The sequence below is a fragment of the Mastigoproctus giganteus genome, chromosome 14 (assembly GCF_048544385.1).
Source record: "Mastigoproctus giganteus isolate SK-2022 chromosome 14, ASM4854438v1, whole genome shotgun sequence".
NCBI lineage: Eukaryota > Metazoa > Arthropoda > Arachnida > Uropygi > Thelyphonidae > Mastigoproctus > Mastigoproctus giganteus.
Window position 1 is genome coordinate 86,296,364 of NC_143588.1, and position 25,732 is coordinate 86,322,095.

Genomic DNA, 25,732 nt, shown 5'->3' on the forward strand with positions numbered 1-25,732 from the left:
GACCTTCTTGGATCATATTCGTCAACTCCGCACAAAGTGCACACGCGGGCTTAATATTCTCCGCTCGCTCTCCTCTACATCTTGGGGAGCCGACAGATGCACCCTTCTTCTGCTTTACCGTGCACTTGTGCGATCCAAAATAGACTATGGGTCCCAGGTATACTCCTCAGCCCGAGACAGTGCCCTTCGATGGTTGGACCCTGTCCACCATCAGGCTATTCGTATCGCTACTGGAGCATTTCGAACATCTCCTGTTCAGAGCTTATACGTCGAAGCAAACGAACCATCGTTATCGCTTCGACGTAAGCAGTTGTCTCTAAAGTACGCTTTAAAACTGAAATCCCTGCCAGACCACCCAACGTGGCCCTTCGTTTTTGAGCCACGATGGGAAAACTTGTACAATACCCGTAAGACTGCCAATCGTCCTTTTGTTATTCGTCTCCAAGGGCTACTCAATGAACTTAATATCAAGGTAGACAAGGTTGCCCAAACATCACAGCAACCCTTTCCACCCTGGCATGCTCGTGTTCCGGCATGCGACTTGTCGCTTAGAATCTGGGCAAAGTCGGACACTCCATCATGTGTCTACCTGCAGCTTCATTCAGCACACCGAACTGAATATTCCGACTTCGCCCCAGTCTACACAGACGGTTCGAAGTCAGAATCATATGTGGGATCTGCTGCTGTCTTTACAGACAGGACTATATCAGAGCAGATTCCCTCTGAATGCAGCATATTTACTGCAGAGCTGCACGCTGTAGAGTTAGCCTTGGATCACATTAGTGAATGCCAATATCAACGGTTCATTTTATATACCGACTCTCTTAGCATGTTACAGGCTTTAATATCCTTGAGATATAATCCTCATCCAGTTCTGTCTAGCATTCAGCAGAAGATTCACGTTCTCCATGAACGCGAATATGACATCCGCTTCTGCTGGATTCCGAGCCACATTGGGATTAGGGGAAATGATTTGGCTGATGCCGCAGCCAAATCAGCAATTCCCAATAATAATCGCTGCCTGTTAGTCCCCTATACAGACTACAGGCAAATAATACACGAGAAAATACATTCCCAATGGCAGGATTCGTGGAATAGACAGACTGCGAATAAATTATATCAAATAAAGCCTGTAATTGAACCGTGGCAGTCTAGTCTGCGCAGGAATCGCAAGGAGGAAGTTGTTCTAGCTCGTCTCCGCATAGGACACAGTCATCTTACACATTCTTTTTTGCTGAGGGCAGATGACTGTCCTATGTGCGAGAACTGTGGCACAGTTTTATCCATGAGACACATTTTAATTGATTGTCCACATTTTAGAAATATCCGTTTTACCGCTTTTAATTATCTGACTGAGCCATGTACACTCAGTCAGATTTTATCCGACAATGGCAATGTGTCTGCAGTTTTTAGGTTTTTAAAATCAATAAATATTTTTAATCGAATATAAAATTTACATTTTCCCTTTATATATTTGTTACACCTTTGGACATAGTGACCTAGTAATTAGGTCACTGAAAGTTTAAATTTTTTTATAACTGACATGGTCTTGGCGCATTATAGCCATAGAAGCTAATGCGCCAAAAAAAAACCAAAACCAAACCAAACCCAAGCAGTATTGAGGCAAACTATATTTATACTAAATAGCAAACCTAGTTGGCTATTTAGTATAAACAGCAATAGCCTATTCATGTGCACAGCAGTACATGAATTGGCTATGCTCTACTTGTACAGTAATGTTTTATTGTTCTTGTAGCATGGGGTCTTATACCCTAAATTTACTAAAGCTTAGTTACATAAGCAAAAACTTTAAATGAAGGTAAGCCTTACATTTTAATTGGGTCATTGAATATTTTTAATATTCTCTTAGTGACCTAAATACATACTGCAATTTAAATGACTCGAAGAGGTTATATTTAGGGCTGTATTTATGGTGCTAATAATTGCTTATAATAGGGTAATATCAAAATATGGTCTAATTTTGGATGTTCAAGAATGAATTAGCTCTTTATAGCATTATGTTTGTGGTAAAATAACCCTTAATTATATGTCTTTTTGCTTAACATTCAGCCTCTGTGGAACCAATTTGGACATAAATCAAGAGATGCCTGTATGTGTTTTTTCATGAGTGAACTCAGAGGAGCATGTAAGTTCCCCACTTTTGAAGTGAAACTTCTTTAGGAGTGCTGTAGGCAAGTTTTCAGATGGGAGTAACTTGCGTTCGTGGATGGACAAAAAATGCAACAAAAATGTGACAGAGCAAACTAAGCCATAAGTAAACGCATTACAGGTGCTCTGAACAACCAACTATAATACTAGGCTGAATGCACCTGTTCTTGCCCGATCACTGAAGTTAAGCAGCATTAGGCCAGGTTAGTAATTGGGAGGGTGACCACCTGAGAATACTCGGTGTAGTTGACTTTTTGCCTTCCTTTCTTTTTAATCGGTAAGGTAATAAAGTGTAAATCTGTGCTTTATATTTTTACTTTTATAGCCTGTGAATAATATTCCTCCTATTTTCGCTTATTAGCATCACCATTAATAGAATTAAAATTCAATTTGTAAATGTGATCACAATCCAGCGCTTACTACATCATATAGGGAATGGTATTTTGTTATGGAGTGTCCATCGTAATTGATCATACAGTGAACCAATCTTAAAGCGGGGTCCACTGTTGTGAGTGTTGTAAGATGATAGCGCATGTGCACGTGCAATGCATCCATGGATTGACAGAAAATGCAACACGAAATGATTCATCCCCCTCCCCCCACTATTGTACCACTCCTTACCAGGCACGAATGACACATGAGTACACAATCAGTACCCCTACTGATTGGGTCACGCTATTTCTTTCGTCATTCTCCACCGTATTTAATGTGCATTATAGCCTAAGTTGGCGATGCACCAGCAAATCTAACAACTGTATTTAATAAAAAATTTTCAATGGAAAAAAAATTTATAATTCAACATGTCAAATACTAATAGTGAGCATTGTATACATGCAGTGTGACCACCGAAACCACTTCCATTAAGTACAAAGGAGATATCTAAGCTATTTTGACTGCAGAAGAAATTACAGCGTGCAATGGAGTTGAACAAAGAGAAGAAGCTGGAGAAGGTCCATCCACATCTTCAGAGCCTTGGGAAGGACCTTACGGAGAAGGTCCTTCCCAAGAAATGATAGAAGTGAATTTGGAAGAAGGAATCATGGAAGTTGATACTGCAGATTAAAATGATGAAGAGTCCTTGAAGTCCAATCTTAAAGGAACAGCAAATAAGCCATTTTGGCTTCTTTGCTTTTCATTTGACTGACTGCCAGAAGTACTCCGTCAAATTGTTCAACACAGCGGACGTAATACACTAAGTCATCTGCACAAGTGCATTGAAGGTTTCCCATACATTATAATAGGAATTCTCCTGGTAGATCCCAACTGGCATACCTAAATGGCACAGAAAATGAGATGTCCAAAACTTCCATTATCAACTGTTTGGAAAGTGTTCTGTTGGGAGTCTACAACTAAACCCTACAAATTAGAGGTGTTGAAAGTAATCAGCAGTAGTAAAAGAGAGAAAGGAAAAACATTCTGTGTATACATGTATGCACAGTTTGAAAATGACACACACACTTGCACCCAAATGTGATGTTTTTAATGATGTGTACTTTCCATGTCAGTGGAAAGCTTAGTACTCATTGCTGTTAAAGTGTGGTGCAGTGATAAGCCTAATGAATGTCTATAACTGGTACATGACAACCCTAAAGATAATATCATTTGAGCACTGAGTTGAACAACAGTTGATACTTTTCATTTTAGTAAAATAGTATTGTGCATCTGTATAATAATTTTCAATAAGATAGCATGCCCCATATTACTTTTTGAAAATGTGAGATTATTTGAATTAGTAATTCCCCACAACATCCCCCTCACCCCAAAGATATTACTGTGGGGTTTCATCAGAGATGCAGTTCTACAATTACCACATAGGGCAGTGAACTGAAGGAAAGGATTACTAATGCTATTGTCCATGTAACTGTTGATGTGCTCCATAAAACATTGAATTTCATTGGGAAATCTGCCATGCCAGTTCCATCATCATTTTGAGCACCTGTAAACTTCATTTATTTTTCTTCACTGCTATGTCATTTGTTTTTCTTTCATATGAAAAGTAAAAATATTTTTTGACTAAATGTCTTAGAGTGTGAAAAGGTTGTTTATGCATGGGTAATGCCCTTGCATCATTTCTACTACCCAGGTAGTATGCATGCACCATTTACTTATATCTCATATTGTGAATACCTTCACAATGAGTTGCCGAAGTATTGCACTGCTTTGAATAAGTAACACTTCACCAGTGGAGAAGACTAATGTTACTTATTCTTAGCAAATATCACCACCAAGATGGCACTGTTTTGAAGCTTGTTGGTTTGCTCATCGGTGGGTGGGTACCCTGTTGCAATAGTGACAACCCAGTTATGAAATATAACTCTACAATATAAGAGATGCTTAATGGTGTGCGCAGTTTAATCTAAAAATACCTTGGCAACTTGTGAAGGTATTGTATTCACAATATGAGATATAAGTAAACAATGCATGCATACCACCTGGGTAGTAGAAATGATGGAAGTGCATTACCCATGAATAAACAACCTTTTCATATGAAAAGTGGTTATAAGTGTTTCAAGTTGCAAGGCTTACCTTGTATATTTTTATAATGATGCTTGTACATCTTTTGCATCATTTAAGTCCCTGCACCAATGAGTTTTGCAATTACCATCATGCATTTTGATAATTTGATAAATAATTGATTGTTTATTTTTGTAAATAAAGCAGTAGGAATAGTATGATCAATTTACCAAAATATAGTTTTATTATAATAAAAAAAAAGCATTTAAAACTTTTTTTTATATATATATTTTTTGTAGCTTAACATTCTAAAACAATTTCTGTGCTTCAAATATTTTATTAAATATGTATACCAATATCTAGGTAACATGGACATCTCATGTTTCAAAGAGTCTTTTTGCTGAAGGTAAATTGCCTGATATTGAGACCCCGCAGTCTATAAAACAACAGATGTATTGTCAAGTGAGCCTTGCTTATGGTTCTGTTATTGATTTTGGCTTTACTGTAAAGTAAGTGATTTTATGACGAATATTAAAAAAAAAAAAAAAAACAAGAGTTTTGTCTATTTAATTTAATTGTTTAAATTTAACAACAATATCACTTTATTCTATTTGCATATATGAAAATGACAAGTGTTAACATAATATTATGGAAGCTCGGGAAGGGTAAACATATGCACTTATCATCAGAATGAACTGTTTTCACACTGCATGTACTAGAATGTTGAAGTTTAAACAACAAGTGAACATAAAGTTGTTCTCTTATTGTGTTCTTTGTATGCATCTGAACAGACTTTCTCACAAACATTTGACATATTGAGTAAGGCTTACAGGAGGTGTTCATGTCTTGGACTGGAGTCCATGAATGGTTCTGGCATTTCAAGAAAGGCTGAGAGTTACTAAAGGATAATATGCGTGAGGAAAGGTCAAGGACTGTTATCCATGTTGGAGACCATTATCCATGTTGGAGAGGTCATTTGACAAGACTGAAGACTAACAATTGATAAAGTGATGGATATTATTGATGTGTCTTATACATCATGCAATCGCATTGTGCATTGAACCTCTCAGGTGATCATTATACAGAATAAACTTCATCAGTGGGAACCAACTGATTTACATGATGCTGATCAAGACCTGATTAGGATCATTATGAGCAATGAAGCATGGTGTTTTCTGTGTACTCTGCAAACAATATGAAATGTCCAACTGCATACTGGAAATGACTATCGTTACTAAGAAAGCATGTTTTGAGCTAACTGCCCAAAGGGGGGCAAGGTAATGTTGTAGGCATTCTTCAATGGCCAAGGCATCATTTGCTGTGAAATCATACCGAAGAATTTATTGTCAACAAAACCACATATAGAACTTGCTTCGCTGCCTCTAAGAAGCTGTCCAGCACAAACACCTCACTTATAAGGAAGTTTGCTGCTCTACCATGACAATGGCTCAGCCTGTCACTCTTTTGTAATCATTGAGTTTTTGACAAGCCGTGGAACCTCTGAAACAGCTCCTTAAGAGTCGCTGGTTCACTGAAAAATTTAAGTGAATACTAGACAAATTCTTTGTTTATTGGTTCTGATAATAAATTCAAAAAAGTTCCCATTAACCCAACAATCTTGCACAACTATGACAACATTTCAGACTTGCATTGGAATTTGTTTTCGAAGTTTGAGAGGTTGTGTAAATAATAATAATAATAATAATAATAAAAATTAGAGATTTTGAAATAAACTAATTAGTTACATATGAAAATAATGTGCAATATTATTTTCATATGCATTATATACAAAGAGAAAAATCTTACCTTAAGTTCAGAAATATCCCCTTTCACTCTACATTGCAAGATCATAGTGATAAGTACTTCACCCTTGGGACTCTGAGAAAAAATCTTTCTTTCTTAAAAATCTTTCTTATATGGGAAATGTTAGAATGAAAAATAAAATATTCTCTGTTATATTCTGTTATATTTGTACTAAAAGACCACAAAGCCTTTGTGGTCTTTTAGTACAAATTAATGTTTACATTAAAAAGACAACAAGGTTAGTTACTTTACTTACTTTTCTTTAGTTACTTACATTAGTTACTATTTTCTAGAACAGCGTTTCCCAAGCTTTTTTTTTTTTTTCAAAAATAAAAAAATTAAACTATACATGCAGTTATACTAATTACTATTTTTTAAATAGAGTAATATGTACTCATACTCTATACATACTCATATTTTTATTTTCAAGTCTCATGGATCACTTTTATAAGTTACATGGACCACGGGTTGGGAAATAATGCTCTAGAACAGTGCTTCTGAAACTATCTGTTGTGAATGACCAGTTTCTTTTATTTCTAATCTGTCATGGACCGGTACTTTTGTAAAATACAAATCATTGCAGACCAGCACCAGTCTGCAGACCACAATTTGAGTAGCATTGCTCTAGAAGACATTCTAGAACCGCGTGTTAGTGAAAATATTAAACTTGAGTAACTTGAAGCTTTATGTCTTAAACAGTCCTAATGGTATAAGATGTCTCAAGTGTCAAAAGTTTGGCCATTCCCAAAGAGTATGCAGAGGAATAGCTGTTTTTGTGCCACTTGCAGCTCAGAAGCTCATTCTAATAATGAATGCACACCACAATCTCCATGATGCTTGACCTGGAAAGATGACCACCCTGATTTTTCCAGAGACTAGTGTATTGAAAAGAGAGAAGTGATTTCAGAAATATAAAAATAAACATATGGTCATGTATCAAGAGGCTAAAAAGCAGATACTTTTACCCCAATAATGAATATAAATATAAATATAAAATTCAATTGCAATGGCTTGCTCAATCCATTCAAAGCCTTAAACAGTTCCAATCATATCACCTCTCAGGTGAGTAGTCTGCAATTTGCAGAACTGAACCTTTTCTTGGTAAGGCCACCATTTTATTCCTTCACCAGTCTCTGTTTATATAAGCAGAGGCATAAACATTTTAAAGCCCATTTTAACAATTGCATGAAATCATTATTGTAAAAGTTATTTATTTGACATCATTCAGTGATTTCTAAATTGTATATCTCATTACCTTTCCAGATTTTTTTATTTATTATTTTCTGTTTTTTAGACCAAGACATGGGGAACCTGCTGCTCTTAAATCTACCTGTAGTGGTTCAAATAAAATACGAATAGGGGAGAGCTTACTTGCTGACATTTTGGTTAACGTTACGGATAAGAATGGCAATCCTGTGAAAAAGGTGATTTATATTAAAATTTGTTATTTAAGATAATTCATAAATAAACCTTAAATACTCTTCTATTAAATACTTAAATTGTTGAAGTTAAACATAAGAAAGGCACTTGGGGTGGATGGAATCTATCCAGTTATATTAAAGGAGGCAGCAAAGGAAGTAGGCAAACCAAACCATTAGCCATAATTATGAGAGCATCCTTGGACTCAGGGGAAATCCCTACAGACTGGAAATAAGGATAGGGGAGAGCTTACTTGCTGACATTTTGGTTAATGTCTCACGCTTAGATCCCCTTTTGTGAATCTCCAATTCACAAAAGGGATCTAAGGGTGACACGAGTAATTACGGACCATTTAGTTTAACTTCTGTTCCAGGGAAAATAATGGAGTCACTGAATAAAGATCCATTGCAGGATCATCTAGACAAGACTGCAGTAATAATTCAGGCACAGCATGGGTTTGTTAAGGGAAAGTTTTGTCTGACCAATTTGATTGGATACTATGATGTGGTTACAAAGGAACTGGATGCAAAAAATAATTTTGATATCATATACTTGGATTTCAGAAAAGCTTTTCAGACTGTTGCCCATGGAAAACTACTGTACAAATTGGAGCAGTATGGTATTAAGAGTAAGTTGCTACAATGAATAAAAGGATGTTTGAGTGGGAGAAGACAGAGAGTGGTAATCAATGGACACTGCTTTTCGTGGACTAATGTTATTAGTGGAGTCCCCCAGGGTTCGGTGTTGGACCCATTGCTGTTTTGTATATTTATCAATGATATTCATGAAGATATATATCAGGCTTAATGTTGAAGTTTGCAGGTGATACAAAGGTTGGCAGGGTTGTTAATGACAGTAATGGCAGTGTGCTACTGCAACAGGATATAGAAAATTTGGGCAGATGGGCCTGAGAAGTGGCAACTGAAGTTTACATTGACAAATGCAAAATACTGCATATGGGTAGAAATAGTCCCACAGAAATGTACCAACTGTGTGGTACTACACTTAGGGTGGTAGAAAATGAAAAAGATCTGGGAGTAATTGTGCAGTCAGGTATGAAATTTTCTGAGCAATGCAGACCAGCTGCCAGAGCAGGTAAATGGGGTATTGTCAATGACATACAATAATTTTGCTAGTAAGGAAAAGGAGGTGATTACCCCCTTGTTTAAGGCAAAAGTCACACCTTGAGTACTGCGTCTGGAGGCCTCAATTTAGGAACGATGTAGAGTTGCTAGGACAAGTACATCGGTGAGGGGAACAAAGGGGTGCTCTTACAAAGAAAGGCTTAAGTTCTGCAAATTGCAGTGGCTGGAGACTAGGCACCTGCGAGGTGATCTGATTGCGGTGTATAAGGCCTTGAATGGGTTGAGCATGCTGAATTCTGATGGGATTCTTCCGCTTGATCAGATCACGTACCTGAGAAGGGGCCATAAATTCAAATTGAAGAAAGATAGTGGTAGAATAGATGTGCGGAAATTTGCCTTTAGCCAGCGGATGGTTAATTGCTGGAGTAAACTTCCATCTATCGTTGTGGAAGGTGATAGTTTAAATAAATTCAAGGAGGAACTGGATAAACGTTTAGAGGGAATGGTTGTGTGAAATTTTTTTTTTTTTTTTTTTGGCCGATATGTAAGCTCATATGCTTGCTTTCTTGCATCACATGCCTCTATTACTTTTACTAATCGGTGCCGGTTAGTCTCATTTTTGGTTAATGTGGTTTTTATGTGTACGACATGAAAATGAGAGAAATATGCAGCAGGACAAAATCTGATTCTCCCACAGCATTACTCATTTTCCACATAATAAATAAATTTAAATTATAATGCAAGCTTAAAAAAGCTTGCATCCTGACTAATTTAATGGGATACTTGACACTATCATCAATAGCACAGAGTTTAATATTCGATAGATCTAGAGATATTGGTATCGATGCAGTTAAAGATGAGGATGCAATTTTACCTCTGCCATTCATCTACTAGTAGTGCTTCTTAATATTGGTTGCTCCAAAGATGATTTAACCCTAATTTTTCTCAGAGAAACAAATCTGCCAGTATGAACCAGATATTTGCATAGTGAACAGCAGCTTACCTGGTGAACCATCTAGACATGCAGATCCCAACTATACAATCCCTGTTCAAATTCATTCAGGTAGGTAGATGCTGCTCGTACACATTATCTTTTCATCTTCAAAGCTTTTAAGACAGTTGACTTGCCAATATTCTTGTATTCAAAACAGTAGGATTCTTGTTTGTTGCTACACTAGCCGATGTTGGCAAGATGTTTTGAGAGTGGCAGTGTTTTGAATGTGCGGAATCAAAAGCTGGGGAAGCAAGCTTAAATAATGTCAAGGAGTGTGTCTGGGTAGAAAACTATAGAAGAATACTTAGTCTTAAATACGTCTACAATAACATCAAGTGTGTAATCAATAAAATGGGTGAATTTGAACTCTGGCTAGGACAACTGATGCTAATTTGATAGGACTAATGGATGCTTGGTTTCACTGTAATTTGTACAGTGTATTTAGGAAGGATAGGGAAGATAGAAGAGGTGGTGGGTTCATGCTTCCTATCGAAAACAGCCTGAGTGTGAAATGAGCTTTTGCTGAGTCAGAAGTTACTCCTGCCAGCATAGAATATGTCTCGTGTGAATTAGTTGGAAGCAAAGGTACATAAGAGTCTAGGAGTAATCTACAAACCAGAAGACTGTGAAGGGTATGACGAGAGTCTCTATATGCAGATGGAATGTGTGAGCAAGTGTCAATATCTTATTATGGGTGAGTTCAATTTGTGCCAATTTGATTGGAATAAGCAGGGTGGGAACTCACCATGGGAAAAAAAATTTTAAATAAACTTGATAATTATTATTTGTACTGGCATACTTACCAATATTTTGTATAAAAAGGTGATTAGAGAAATGCTAAAGAAATACTAGGGGTAAAAATATTCTTGGCCCCGTCATTACTCACGAATTGTGTGAAATCACTTGGCTCACAGTACAGGAGCCATTGGCAGGTAGTGGTCACAGTCATGTCATTAGTTGGAAGATGAAAATAGATGTTGCAGTAGTTGAAGGCAAAGACACAAGTTTTAATTTCAGAAAAGGGGACTCTGACAGTTTAAGACGCTAGGTGACATCTGTGATGGGTTGGAATAGCAGAGGGAGAGTGAATATATTAGAATTATTTGTAAAATAATAAGAGAAGTTTACCTCAATACTATAAAAATATTAGAATTATGGAGTACCTTTAAAGCAATAATCATAGAAGCCATGAAATTATATATACCATTAAAAAAATATAGTACAAGAAAGATGCAGAGATGGATGAATATGGAGCTGGCCAGTCTAATAGAGTGGGAGGGGGATGGCATTGAAAAGATACAAAATTCTGTCAAGTACAGCCACTCCCAGACTTATGCAAGGGTTGCGTTCCGCAGAACTCTATATAAGTCAAATTTTGCATAAGTCGGAATTTCCCTAAACTCGTAACTATACGCACTATACTTGTAACTATACTCGCACTAAATTTGACTGAAGCAAAAAATAAATGTTTGACGAACATGTAAATAGAATTATTTATTCAATTTTTGTATCTTATGCACAGAAAAAATTTCAAAAGTGTAAAAAAATTACAAAAGTTTGCAATCACAAAAATTTTACTTTTACTTTGTGGAAATCAGTGCAATGCTTGAATCTATTAAACTACTCGTTACTTGCCACAAACTTAACTTGGGGTTCCCCGTACTTATCCTTAATATCTTCATAAATACTTTGTTTTTGCTTTTGCTTGAATGGCTGTTAGACTCAGGGGCACTTGTTTCTGAATCTGATTTTCCATCCATATTAGTAATGGCTTTTCCATCTTCGATATAGCACCTGAACGTTGCTTTATGATCACCGTTGATCTTAAATGTGTTGATCCTTTAACATGTTCTTTTATACACTTGCTGCCTTTAAAATAGTATTCACTGTTGAAGCAATGAGCCTTAATTCCCATGCAATAGATAACAAACTTTGTCCTGCTTCTTACTTCTTAATCATTTTCATCTTCATTTCTGAGTCAATTTTGTTTTCTTTTGTTTCCTTGTACTGCCACCACTTGCACTTTCCATTGATCACTTTCCCTTCATCATCGTAATAAATAAATAGGAATGAAGAGAAGATTCTGAAATTTTATTTATTTATTATTTTTTTTTATATGATTAAAGATTTCAGTGAAGGGGACACACTTCACTATAATAATGTAAAAACAACACAATTCTATTTATTGCTATTATTTATCACAAATGCTATTATTGCAAATATGATGATGAAAATGTAGTGCATTCACTGGCCGGACCACATAGTCCTTCCTTTCAGCCAATAATAGCATTTTTAAATGTGTTGGCCGTGTGTTTTGTTTTTTGTGTTTTTTTGTTATTGCAATGTTTGGGAGTTTATTTTATCGTAATTAGTTTTATTTCAGTGCTCACTGCGCATGCAATAAACTAATCACAAACGACCTTCATATTGTATGTTGTAATAGCGTCACACGTACGTGGCCTACATGGCTTCTCAAGAAATAAAGTAACCAACATATGTGACATAAAAAAAAGACTTTTTTTTTTTTTAATATATATTTTAAGTGAAAAAACGACAACACTGACATTACAGTATTTATTTTAGAATTACTAATCAAATTATTTCCTAAAATATTTTATGGCCCCTGGGGAAGTTTTTTCTTAAACTAGCTTGGCAGTCAATGTGTTAAAGATGGAAGGAGGTGGTTAGCTGTTGGGTAAAATGTATGTGCTAAAATAACCACCGGTGAGGTAATCCCGCAGTGGTTATTTTAGCACCAATAATCTGGCACCCCACAGGTCCCAATGCCTGCCAGATTAGTGACGGTCGACCTGTGTGTGTGTATATAGTGAAACTTCTCCTAACAGACACCTCTCATTAATGGACATCTCTCTCTCTACAACAGACATTTTCAAATTCCCCAACTCACCTCCATTGGTTTTAACGTATTTGCCGCTTCTGTCTAGCGGACATTCTCTGTAACAGACACGGCCAGGCAATCTGCACTGTTTCGTTTAGATTAGCACTTAATTTGATCTCCCCATAACGGACAACGGGCGAGCTCACGGCCCTTTTTCTAAGAATGTTTCTTCCACATATTGCCTCAATCGTGTGTTTATTTTCTATTTCCGATTCTCTGAATTTTATCAAGGTTTACATCGCGGTTCTAAACCCTTTTTCAAGAATTTTAAGGCACGTGTAAAACTTCTGATGAATTCGGTGTGTGTGCGGGGAAGGGGGGATATGGTCAGCCTTTCGTCTTTTCAGTTTCAGTTTTGTTCAGTGTCGTGTGAAGTGCACAATGCCTTCTCATAAACATTTAACTTTAAAAGATAAAGTCGAACTCATTAATGCGTATGATCGGCAGAAAAATAGTGTTCGCAATCTCACTGCAAAATTCAAAATCGGGAAGACGCAGGTAAGCGACATCCTAAAGAAAAAAAATGAACTGCTCAAACAATTTTGGCAACACAGAAATGATCAGGTTCAAAAATCATTCCCTAAAACTGTTGGACTTCAAATTTGTCACGCACGTGCTAAAAAAATACCCATTAATGGGCCTATTATTAGGGAAAAAGCTTTGGAGGTTGCAAAATCTATGGGAGTAAATGAGTTCAAAGCTTCTGTGGGATGGCTAGACAAGTTCAAAACTCGGCATAAAATTTCTTGGAAAACCGTAAGTGGTGAAGGTGGATCTGTTGATACTGGGGTTGTAACAGAGTGGACCGTCAAACTGGAAGATTTATGTCGTGATTTTGAAGCTAAGGATATTTACAACTGTGACGAAACAGGGTTGTTTTTTTAAAGCTCTTCCTGAAAAAACAATGAGTCTAAAAAACGAAAAGTGCTAGGGCGGAAAAATTTCTAAGGAACGCTTGACTGTACTATTGTGTACAAATATGCTGGAAGACTTTGAACAACCTCTTGTTATAGGAAACCCACAAAATCATCGTTGTTTCAAGGGCATAAAGTTGAATCTTTTGGATGTTGACTGGAAGTCTAATAAAAAAGCGTGGATGACACGAGATATCATGAGCGAATGGATGAGTCAATTTAACCAAAACATGATTCGTCAAAACAGAAAAATTATTCTTTTCGTGGATAATGCTGGATCTCACCCGCACATTGAATTGTCCAACATTCAAATCATTTTTCTGCCACCAAACACATCTGCAGAGTGTCAGCCCTTGGATCAAGGGATAATAAAAAATTTTAAACTTCACTACAGAAAACGTGAAAACAGAAAAAAGAAAATCAGCATCCTAGATGCGATTCAATGGATTTCCTCTTCAGTAAACGCAATTAGAAAACAAACTGTCGTGAACTGTTTTGTAAAGTCTGGCTTCTCAAACGCAAAAATTGAAGTTGTGAACAGCAATGTGGAGCACCAAGAAGAACAAGAACTTCAACATCTATTGATAATGTGCGATACTTCAGCTACAAGTGACCCTGGCTACAAAGATATAGACTCGAACCTCACTACAGAAGATGGTGCTAGATATCAACGCAATTATCATCGATATTTTTCAAGAAGTTCCTCATGAGGATGAAGAAATGGAAGGAGGTCATTCTGTCGAAGAACATATTAACGACGAACCACCAATGAAAATAGAAGAAGCGCTCATACAAATCAATCGTTAAAAAATGTTTTTCGCCACTGAAGACTTTCTTCACTCCAAACAAATGTTGAAAAAAAATTATCAGCCGGAAGAAAGTGCAGAAGAAAATAAGTGATTACTGTATGCATTTTTCTTAAGATAAAGTCATAATATGCATAGCACAATTGTATGTATATTATTTACAAAAATATTGTGCAAAATCTGTATATAATTTAATTTAATTTTACATTAAACGTTTAACGATTTTTCTTTATCTCTTGTGTATGAAATTGTATATTATTTGCAAAAATATTGTTCAAAATCTGTATATATTTTAATTTAATTTTACATTAAACATTTAACGATTTTTCTTTCTTTCTTTCTTTTTTTTTTTTTTTTTTTCTCCCTCAGACTTCTTGTTAGCGTACACTTCTCTCTAACGGACACATTTTCGTTCCCCATGGCTGTCCGTTAAAGGGAAGTTTCACTGTGTATACACACACACACACACACACACACACACACACACACACACACACACACACACACACACACACACACACACACACACATATATTTATATCAGTAATAAAAAGCGATACTTTTTTTTTTTTTTTTTTTTTAAATCCTTTGCATTTTCTTAAATTCCGGAATGGTATTATGGTATTATTTGATTGATTTACCTTTTTTATTATTATCTTCAATATTTTTTATATATATATATATGCGTGTGTGTGTGTTTATGACAACCCCAAACACAAGAGGCATTAGAACTTATAGGACTTAGTACATAGAACTTAGTACATAGTACTTAGAACTTATAGGACCATACAAGCTACCATGTATGGGTTAAGTCTAACAATTCATGGTGTGTTCAGTAGTAAGAAAAAGTGGCAAGGACATGATGTATGAAGTAATGAAATTTCTGGTATGACATACACATAGTAAGAATATACCCAGCTTCTTGACATAACATGGCCTCGACAATGCCCCCACATTCACAGTGCTTGGACTCCCTCCAGTCACTATTTGGCAGATTAGAGGCAGCAAGATTATACACTAGCTGATCCAGAAGCCTCCTAGAGTTACCAGGGTTAGGCAGGCGAAGGCAGATTACGAGAAATCTTTGGCAAAGGATGCTAAGAAAAACAGCAAGGATTTCTTTACTTATATAAACTCTAAAAGGAAGGGGATGAATCTGATTGGTGTACTTGACATCGATGGTTCGACTGTTGATGATCCTGCTCAGATAGCAAACAAACTGAATGAGTATTTTGCATCTACATTCACACATGAGGAATTATTAGGGTTTGAAAATGGCAGAAGGTTATCAAATTGTAGCAGGATACTTAATGATTTTGTAATAACTGAAAGCAAAGTGGAGGAGAAATTGTTGAAGTTAAACATAAGAAAAGCACCTGGGGTGGATGGGATCTATCCAATTATATTAAAGGAGGCGGCAAAGCAACTAAGCAAACCCTTAGGCATAATTATGAGAGCATCCTTGGACTCAGGAGAGGTTCCCATGGACTGGAGATGTGCAAATGTATCCCCAATTCACAAAGGGGGAATCGAAGGGGCGACATGAGTAATTACAGACCAGTTAGTTTAACTTCTGTTCCGGGTAAAATAATGGAGTCACTGGTTAAAGATGCATTGCAGGATCATCTAGACAAGACTGCAGCAATAATTCAGACACAGCATGGGTTGGTTAAGGGAAAGTCTTGTCTGACAAATTTGATAGGATATTATGATGTGGTTACAAAGGAACTGGATGCAAAAAATAATTTTGATATCATATATTTGGATTTCAGGAAAGCTTTTGACACTGTTGCGCATGGAAGACTATTGTACAAATTGGAGCAGAATGGTATTAAGTGTAAGTTGTTACAATAGATAAAAGGATGGTTAAGTGGGAGAAGACAGAGGGTGGTAATCAATGGGGGCTGCTCTTCTTGGACTAATGTTATTAGTGGAGTCCCACAGGGTTCGGTGTTGGGTCCACTGTCGTTTTGTATATTTATGAATGATTTTGATGAAGGTATATCAGGCTTAATGTCGAAGTTTGCAGATGATACAAAGGTTGGCAGGGTTGTTAATGACAGTAATGGCAGTGTGCTACTACAACAGGATCTAGATAATTTGGGCAGATGGGCTAAGAAGTGGCAACTGAAGTTTAACCTTGACAAATGCAAAGTACTGCATATGGGTAGAAGTAACCCAAGAGAAATGTACCAACTGTGAGGTACTACACTTAAGGTGGTAGAAAATGAAAAAGACCTGGTAGTAATTGTGCAGTCAGATATGAAGTTTTCTGAGCAATGCAGACAGGCTGCCAGGGCAGGCCATGGGGTTTTGTCAATGATATATAGAAATTTTGCTAGCAGGGAAAAGGAGGTGATTGTCCCTCTGTATAAGGCAGTGGTGAGGCCATGCCTTGAGTACTGAGTACAGGTCTGGAGGCCTCATTTTAGGAAGGATGTAGATTTACTTGAGCGTGTACAGAGAAGGACAATAAAATTGGTGAGGGGAATGAAGGGATCCTCTTACCAAGAGAGGCTTAAGTTCTGCAAATTGCAGTGGCTGGAGACTAGGCACCTGCTCAGTGATCTGATTGAGGTGTATAAGGCTTTGAATGGGTTGACCACGCTGAATTCTGATGGGATCCTTCCACTTGTTCAGATTACGAACCTAAGTGGGCATAAATTCAAATTAAGAAAAGACAGATGTAGATTAGATGTAAGGAAATTTGCCTTTAGCCAGCGGGTGGTTAATTGCTGGAACAAACTTCCATCTGTCGTTGTGGAAGTTGATAGGTTGAATAAATTTAAGGAGGAACTGGACAGGCATTTGGAGGGAATGGTGTGATTTTTTTTTTTTTTTTTTTGTTTTTTGGCTGATGCTGCATAAGCTCATACACTTGCTTTCTTGCATCAAATGCCACTGCCACTGCTACTACTACCAATAGGTTCGGTCCACTGTACTAACTAGTGGCCGGCCTGCAAACTCTGTTTTAGAGCTCTATCCTGGAAATGTAAGGAAGATTGGATCTTGCCATGATGTCCATCATAACCTCAAAAGACATCAGAATCATACTGCACGATGGAGGAGATGGGGAGGGTTTACCACAGCTTTGCTCTGGCGACTAAACATGAACATGGGTTCCACCACTTCAAGCCTCCAATAAGCAAAGGGGTGGTATTGCACCAGTTGATGAGAATTAACTACTACTTAGTATTGTGTGGTAACACCGAGGGGCGGCATTCCTCCGTGTGGTTTGGGCACCACACCTCGACCCCTGCTTACATTGGTTTGCACCTGGGCGGTTGCCCACAGTGTTCTAGGTTGCCGTATTTCAGGACTTGCACATGGGGGCTTTACCCAGGGTTACTAACAGTTCCTCCATTGTGAAGGTGCAAGCAGAGGATTCGGATGTCACAGACCAACTAGACTTCACCAAAATTAGGTCCACTTGACCTGAGTGACACACAGGTAACAAGCACAGCTTGGCTTATCTGAGAGAATTCTGCAACACCCGCAAGGACCAAATATATATACATAACTGTTATTTACAAGCAACATGTTGTGGTTTTTGCATTTATGCTACCACTGATGTCTGCTATACTATCCTTATTTTTTATTTTCACTTATTTTTACTCTTATTGCTGCGGCCTAATTTTAGATTCATTTGGATTTAATTAGAATTTTTTATATATATATAAAGTTCGTTCTTTTTTAATCTACAGTTTTCACTTCTTCCGTGGTTATAGGCCTAATCGGGTTAAGTAAACCAACAATCCACAGAGTTAAAAATTTTTTTTATTATTGTTATTATTTTATTATTGTTATTGTTAGGCTTGGCTAGGCTATTGTCATTACTTGTTTATCCAAAAAAGGTAAGTCTGCTTCTCTTGATATTACTGTATTACCCTATAATAACTTTTATTTAAAATTCATTACTAAATGCATCAATTGAAATTATTTTTCAAACAATTTCAAGGGACCTATTATTTTAACATGGGAGTATATGGAAAATCAACATTTCACTTAATGTCCTATTTTCAAGGACCCTATCTGTACTCCTCTATGTTTTACCTTCCCTACTTATGAAAAACATCACAGGAAGCTACTGTAATACATATATAAGCAAATAACTATAAAATGCAGTCCTGTATTTCACAATGATTATTATATTGTATGATATTAGTTATTGTTAATTTTGAAGAGACATTTCATTGTTCTGATAGAAAAGTAGATTTGTATTTAACGAATTCCAGTTTCTAACAATAGGCATGTGTACCTTACATAGTATGAATTTGATAAAGAAATATCTTCCTGGTTATAGCTTTAAAGTATCTTAAGATTTTGATACCTTATTTTTACATAAAAATAAAAATGTGAATTTTTATTATTTTTATGTAGCTATCCTTTCAGTCTCTAGCAGATTTGTTAATAATTGCTGATGGACTTGATTATACAACTCTAGTAAAGGCCTTAGGACAGGTGAGATTTTATTATCATATACATCTCTACTTTTAGCTGTAAAACTTCTGCATTAAAGCAGTTTCTCAACTTGTGTGTTCCTTTGATGTAGAGTGGAATGGAGTGGAATTGGTGAGGTGTATTACATAAGGCAATACACCTCACCAATATCATGTCAATCTCTACTACTACTACTCTCTCACTTGAAGTAGCTCTAGTGCTACTCAAAAGATGCCTGATTTGAATATATTAATCATTATAGCTCACCTGGTATATTTGTGATAAAAAATAAAATAATTACAAAAAAGAGTTAGCTTCCCTTGACACTTATTCCTTAAGCAGTTGCAGGAGCTGTATCACCATCCAGCCTATTTTTCAGTCATGTTTTCATATAGATAAAATAGGCCTGTGTACCTTTAAAAAGACCTGTGATATCTATTTTGGCAGCAGTGTGATATTTTTTCACAATTTGGAACAAACATTACAGTGTTTGTTGGAGTTTTGTAGAATTCCAACTCTGAACATAAATACTTTTAAATATTAATTTCTTCTTAATTTTACTTGATTGCCCATTATCAAAGTAAGATTATTGTCAAAAACAAAATGAGAGAAGAAGAAAAAAGGAAAATGTAAAAATAAAATCATTAGGAAAAAACCTTGAAAAAAACTTTTTTGAAGCATAATATCATCACCTACATTTATTTACATTTCATTTAATTCAATTTCATCAACTTCTGGATCTTGATTTCTGAGAATTTTAGTGTTTGTGAGCAAAAATCAGATGACAGTGATAGATGTGTGAAAACTCCTTCTCCTCTGTTTCTCAAAGCTGCCCTCTCATTGTAACAGTGTTTCGTGGGCGCCTCCATAGCCAGGTCGGAAGGAGCAGCAGTGCATAGCACACGCTTCTTGATTTGACCGGGGTTCAAGCCCGTCACCACCAAATACGGAGGATGTGGAAAGGTCAGGGAATGACCACCGCATATTCCCGGAGCAATATGGCCTTAGTTGCTAATGCTCCTAAAAAAAAACAAATAACAATAACAGTGTTTCGTGTACAAATGAAACACTGGTAAGAGATGTTTCATGAGGGCCGCTGAAATAGAAACTTGTGGAAAATGGAAAAGAAAATACTTGAAGTACAAGGTAGAGAAAACTGTCTCATACCAAGAAGCACGAAAACAGATATTAAATGTGATGCCATCCAAGTCATTCTAATGCAGTCAAAAACACTAAAAAGGTCTCAACACAGACTGATATTACAATTCCTCTTAAAATCTCTCTCTCTCTCTCTCTCAATGGGGGGCCCCGGGTGCCAAGCATTCCGTGGCCAAACAATTCTAGTACATTTTCCAAAGCGCTTTTCTACAGAGAACATTTAAGCGAACAGTTTCTATTTTTAGTTTCAAACACCATTTTCTTGATTTCTATAGTATAGTAGCTCTCTCGCACTACAAGAAGTAGGCAGAAGCCCAGAAAGGAAAACCACCTTTCTGTTTTTTTTTTTTTTCTGTTAGTACTAACTTAGCCGCTTGGTCACCTCGTGGCACTGCTCCTGCCTCCCCGTGGCGGAGCCGGTAACCTGGGTGGTAAAGATAAACCCCCAGGGCCAAAAGGAGCTATCATGGATTCAAACAATTTTTCACCCTTAGAGCCTTCAAGCTCAAGACAAGAATCCTGTCATGAAAATCCTAATCAACCAAAAAGGCTTCGAACTGAAGCACAGCGTCCAGACATCCCTAATTTTCTGGTGATACACTCTCTGTCCACGCAGCCCGTGGGCAAGTTATCACCATTTATGATTCAAAGACATCTAGAATCTATTGCAGGATCACCAAAAATGGTGAAGTGACTACAATCAGGAGATCTCCTGGTTGAAACAGCCACATCCAAACATTCTGAGTGGCTATTAAAGACAACTACATTTGGTGGATTGCCAGTGTCTGTTACTCCTCACAATACCTTAAATTCATCTAAAGGAGTCATCACAGAATGGGACTTAATTACAGTGTCTGAGGAGGAATTAGTCCAAGAACTTAGCCATCAAAAGGTAATCGCTGCTAAAAGAATTATGACAAAAAAAAGATGGAAATCTCATTCCATCATTTTAATCTTTTGTACTCCTGGTTTGCCATCCTCAGTAAAAGCTGGATATTTAAACTGCCGAATTCGTCCATACATCCCGAATCCTCTTTGCTGTTTTAAATGCCAGAAATACGGCCATTCACAGCAAGCATGCAGAGGTGACGCCATCTGTCCTATTTGTGGAGCAAAAGATCATACACAGGCAGATTGTCCAGCCGCAATTCCCATTTGCCCCAACTGCAAAAGCAATCACCCCGCCTTTTCTAAATCATGTGAGATGTGGAAAACAGGTAGGAAAATCCAAAAATACAAAGTAGAACATAAAGTCACATATCCTGAGGCACGCAGACAAATAATGTTGACCATCCCAAGTCCATCATATGCCTCTCGAACCCGAAGTTTTCATACAACTGCAATTCAAACAGATGTGTCAATACCGCCCAACGTCTCGCTAGCTAATCGGGTTAAAGCAACCTTATCAACCACTGGAAAATAAAATTCTAAAACTAAAACCAGCAATGCCACCAACACCCCAATTAGTATCCCAACTGATACTGTGACAGTCTCAAATGACGCAGAAAGATTGAAACCTAATAAAAACTGTAAGGAAACTGATCCACCACCCAACACTATGGAAGTGGATATACACCAAAATTATGAAGAACCTATCCTAGAACTCCATGCCAATGACACTATGGATACCGGACGCCCCTTATTCCCAAAAAAGACCGAACAAAATGCCCTGCATACAAAAAACGGTCAGATGAATCATCTTCAGCCAAACCAAAATAATGCCTAACATCATACAGTGGAATTGTAGAGGATTAAGCAGCCATTCTGATGACTTCAAGGATTTAATCTCTCAGTTTAATCCCATAGGTATATGCCTACAGGAAACATTCTTGTCACCCCAAGTTTCACCAAAATTCTCAAATTTTATGATATACAGACGAGATAGAAGCCCAGAGTCTCCTGCCCACAGAGGAGTAGCCATTCTTGTAAATACTAACATACCATCCAGACCGATCCAATTAAGAACCACCCTAGAAGCTGTGGCAGCCCGGATTGCAGTTGGTATTTCAGTTACCATTGTTTCGATTTATATTCCACCATCTCTATCACTTGCCCTATCAGAACTTGACAACCTCATTGCACAACTTCCAACTCCAATTTGTCTTTTCGGTGACTTTAATGGACACCATCCATTGTGTGGGATCAGCTACAATGGACAGAAGAGGCAAGTTGATTGAGGAATTTATAAATAATAATGACCTAAATTTATTAAACTCTGGATCTCCTACCTACATCCACCTACCTACAGGATCTGCTTCTCAAATTGACTTGTCAGTTTGCTCACCTTCCATCTTTCCAATCATGACATGGTTTGTATTAACCGATCCTTTTAATAGTGATCACTTTCCGATCATTTGCTCCTTACAAACAGGAGTAATACCAAATCCTGATCAACGATCCTCTTGGAAGTTTAAAAAGGCGAACTGGGATGGCTATTCTGCTCAGATAATTCTAGACAGACTTTACGTTAAAAAAGAACCTATTGATAATGTAAATACTTACATCACCAATCAGATTCTGACTGCAGCAAATACCTACATTCCAAAATCCAAGACATATCGCAATCATCGAAATCACTGGTGGAATGCAGATTGTTTCACTGCCAAACAGGAAAAAAACCGAGCTTGGAATAATTTCCGTACGAATCCCACCACTAATAACCTCATTGCTTATAAAAAGCTTAAAGCAAAAGCAAGGCAAATTAGACGGAAAGTGAAATGAGACTCGTGGATCGCTTTTGCCTCAACAATCACAAAAGACACCGACACACGCCTCATCTGGAAAAGAATACAGGCACTAAATGGGAAATTGGCTCGTATGCCCTCTCCAATACTTCATTGGAAAGGGAAAGACCTATCTACAGCTGAAGAAGTTGCTAATGCACTTGATGAATCATTTGCTACAATGTCTGCTTCTGCCTCCTATGGGTCCACATTTCAGAACATCAAAACTAGTGCAGAACGATGTAAAATCAACTTTTTCACACACCGCTCTTTCCCATACAACCAATCCTTTACGTTCATAGAACTTCAAGAATCGTTAAAACAGATCTTCAAACAGTGCTGCAGGCCCAGATGGAGTTCATTATGTTATGCTGAAGCATTTAATTGAAGAAGATTTGAGTACCATGTTAATCTTTTATAATCGGATATTCTCCGAAAATGCCTATCCTTCTTCCTGGTGTCATTCTTTCATTATTGCCTTACCAAAACCAGGAAAAGATCGTTCCTGTGTTGAAAACTATAGGCCAATATCTCTTACGAGCTGCCTGAGTAAAATTTTCGAAAGGATGGTTCACACTAGGCTTACTTACATCCTGAAGTCAGAAAATTTCCTTCCAGATCATCAGTATGGCTTTCGGAAGAATAGATCAACGCTGGATGTGCTTATCAAATCCGAATCTCATATCCGCAATGCTTTTGTCATGAAACATCTAGTCATGGTCAACCTAGATCTTGAAAAGGCATTTGACACAACATGGTGTCATGGGATTATTGACCTTTACCACTTGGGGTTTAGGGGCCATTTGCCGAAAATAATTCAAATTTTTCTGCAATTGCGTTCTTTTCAGGTCTGATATAAAAATGTACTCTCTGCATCTCACATTCAAGAAGAAGGAGTCCCGCAGGGATCGATACTTAGTCCAACACTATTTTTAATCTGAATTAGCAGCATAACACGAGATATCCCAAAAACCGTTGAAACTTACATGTACGCAGATGACCTTACAATTTCTTGTCAATCTCAAAGTATGAACACCATCGAACGGCAGCTCCAACTTGCCATTACCAAAATACAATTGTGGACTTCCCGGAATGGCTACAGACTATTAGAAAAGAAATGCACTCTCACCCACTTTTGCAAGAAACAAGCTCTCCATCCCGATCCGGAAGTACAAATAAACAATATTCCAATCCCGCTTGTAAGTACCGTTAAATTCCTTGGAGTGATATTAGATAGCAAGCTGAACTTCCAAGCTCACATCTCTCATTTAAGAAATACATGTCTAAAGCATCTGAATATACTGCGATCAGTCTCTGCTATGTCATGGGGTGCTGATCGGTATACTCTGCTGCATCTTTATAGAACTTTAATCCATTCACGGCTAGATTATTGTTGTCCGGTCTATGACTCTGCCAGGAGCACTACTTTACGTCTAAATATTGTCCAGCACAGTGCTCTCAGGGCTGCTTTGGGCACTTTTAGGACTTCTCCAATCCAGAGTCTTTATATTAAAGCACATGATCCTCCATTACATCATCGTAAGAAATCATTACTGCTCCACTACGCTGCTAAGATCCAGAGTCTACCATCTCACCCCAGTTGGGAATATCTTTATAATACTCAGTGGGATTTGTTATATGACAGCAAGCCAAATGAAAACAGACCTGCTTCACTCAGGATTAAAGAGCTTTCTCAGAGTTGGCATATCAATTTAAGCGATATTTTTCAGGACACACTGCACCTGTTCCACCTTGGACATACGTTTCCCCCTCCCATGATATACATTTTCTGGAGTGGGGAAAGAATACTGTACCTTCCTTTAATATCACACAGTTGCACTTAGCTCACACTACTCTGAACTCACATGCCTGTAAAGTCTATACTGATGGATCCAAAACAGCCAGTACGGTTGGTGCTGCTGCAGTTTTTCCTACTCTAACGGTTACTGCCTCACTACCATTAGCCTGCAGCGTCTTCACAGCCGAATTATATGCCATCAAATTAGCACTTAGTAAAATTATTGAACTTTCCATCTCACCTGCCATAATTTACACTGACTCGCTCAGTGTAAAAAAGTGCTGTTTCTGCCATAAGGACGAATTTCTCATCTTCTCATCCTACCTTGAAACACATTCATTCTCAGCTATTTTCCTGCAGTGTGTCCAATCAATCAATCAGTTTTTGCTAGATCCCTGGCCATTCTGGTATTCCAGGAAATGAAAGTGCGGACCTCGCAGCTAAACATCCTCAACCAGCTGTCCTAGAACACCCTCAGGTTCCTTACACTGATTATAAGCCTGTTATTCGCAAAGCAAGTTACAACTGGTCACAGATCTGGAAAAGTAACACCAACAATAAACTTTACCAGATAAAGCAAGAACCAAAGCTGTGGCTCTCAAGCTTTCGACAAAACAGACGAGAAGAAGTGGTACTGGCAAGACTCAGAATTGGACACACTCATACCTATCTGTTCCTGCTACTGGGAGAAGATCCACCCCAGTGTTCATCCTGTGACAGTCAACTTACTGTTAGGCATTTCCTCTTTGATTGTCCCTTATATTCAACCATATGTTCAAACACTTTTCAGTCGGTCTCTAGGTTGAACCTCTCACTTGATTTAACTCATATCCTGGGAAATTAAGCAAACGCAAAAGAACTTGTAATCTATTTAAAATGTATTGGCCTATATAGGAGTATTTAATTTAACATCTATCATCTTATATTTCGACTAAATAAGCTATGAGCAGAGACACAATTTGGCCTCAGTAGCCCTTGTGTCGTTAAGCTAAATAACAACAACAACTCTCAATGGGACAGATCATTCCTCACAGATTGTGAGATATTGACAGAAACAAAGACGAAGAATG

General features: G+C 37.4%; 1 protein-coding gene and 1 pseudogene across 1 annotated transcript in view; both read left to right on the forward strand.

The window, feature by feature from the left end:
* Nucleotides 1-25,732, forward strand: part of LOC150075318 (structural maintenance of chromosomes flexible hinge domain-containing protein 1-like) — a 736,477-nt gene that overhangs the window by 394,579 nt on the left and 316,166 nt on the right. Inside the window, exons 28-30 of the mRNA XM_090388445.1 lie at nt 4,987-5,132; nt 7,721-7,850; nt 18,924-19,004. Of these exons, the coding sequence (XP_090244571.1) occupies nt 4,987-5,132; nt 7,721-7,850; nt 18,924-19,004 (357 nt within the window). The remainder of the gene's footprint in view (nt 1-4,986; nt 5,133-7,720; nt 7,851-18,923; nt 19,005-25,732) is intronic.
* On the forward strand, nt 2,303-2,421 carry LOC150075319 (5S ribosomal RNA; annotated as a pseudogene).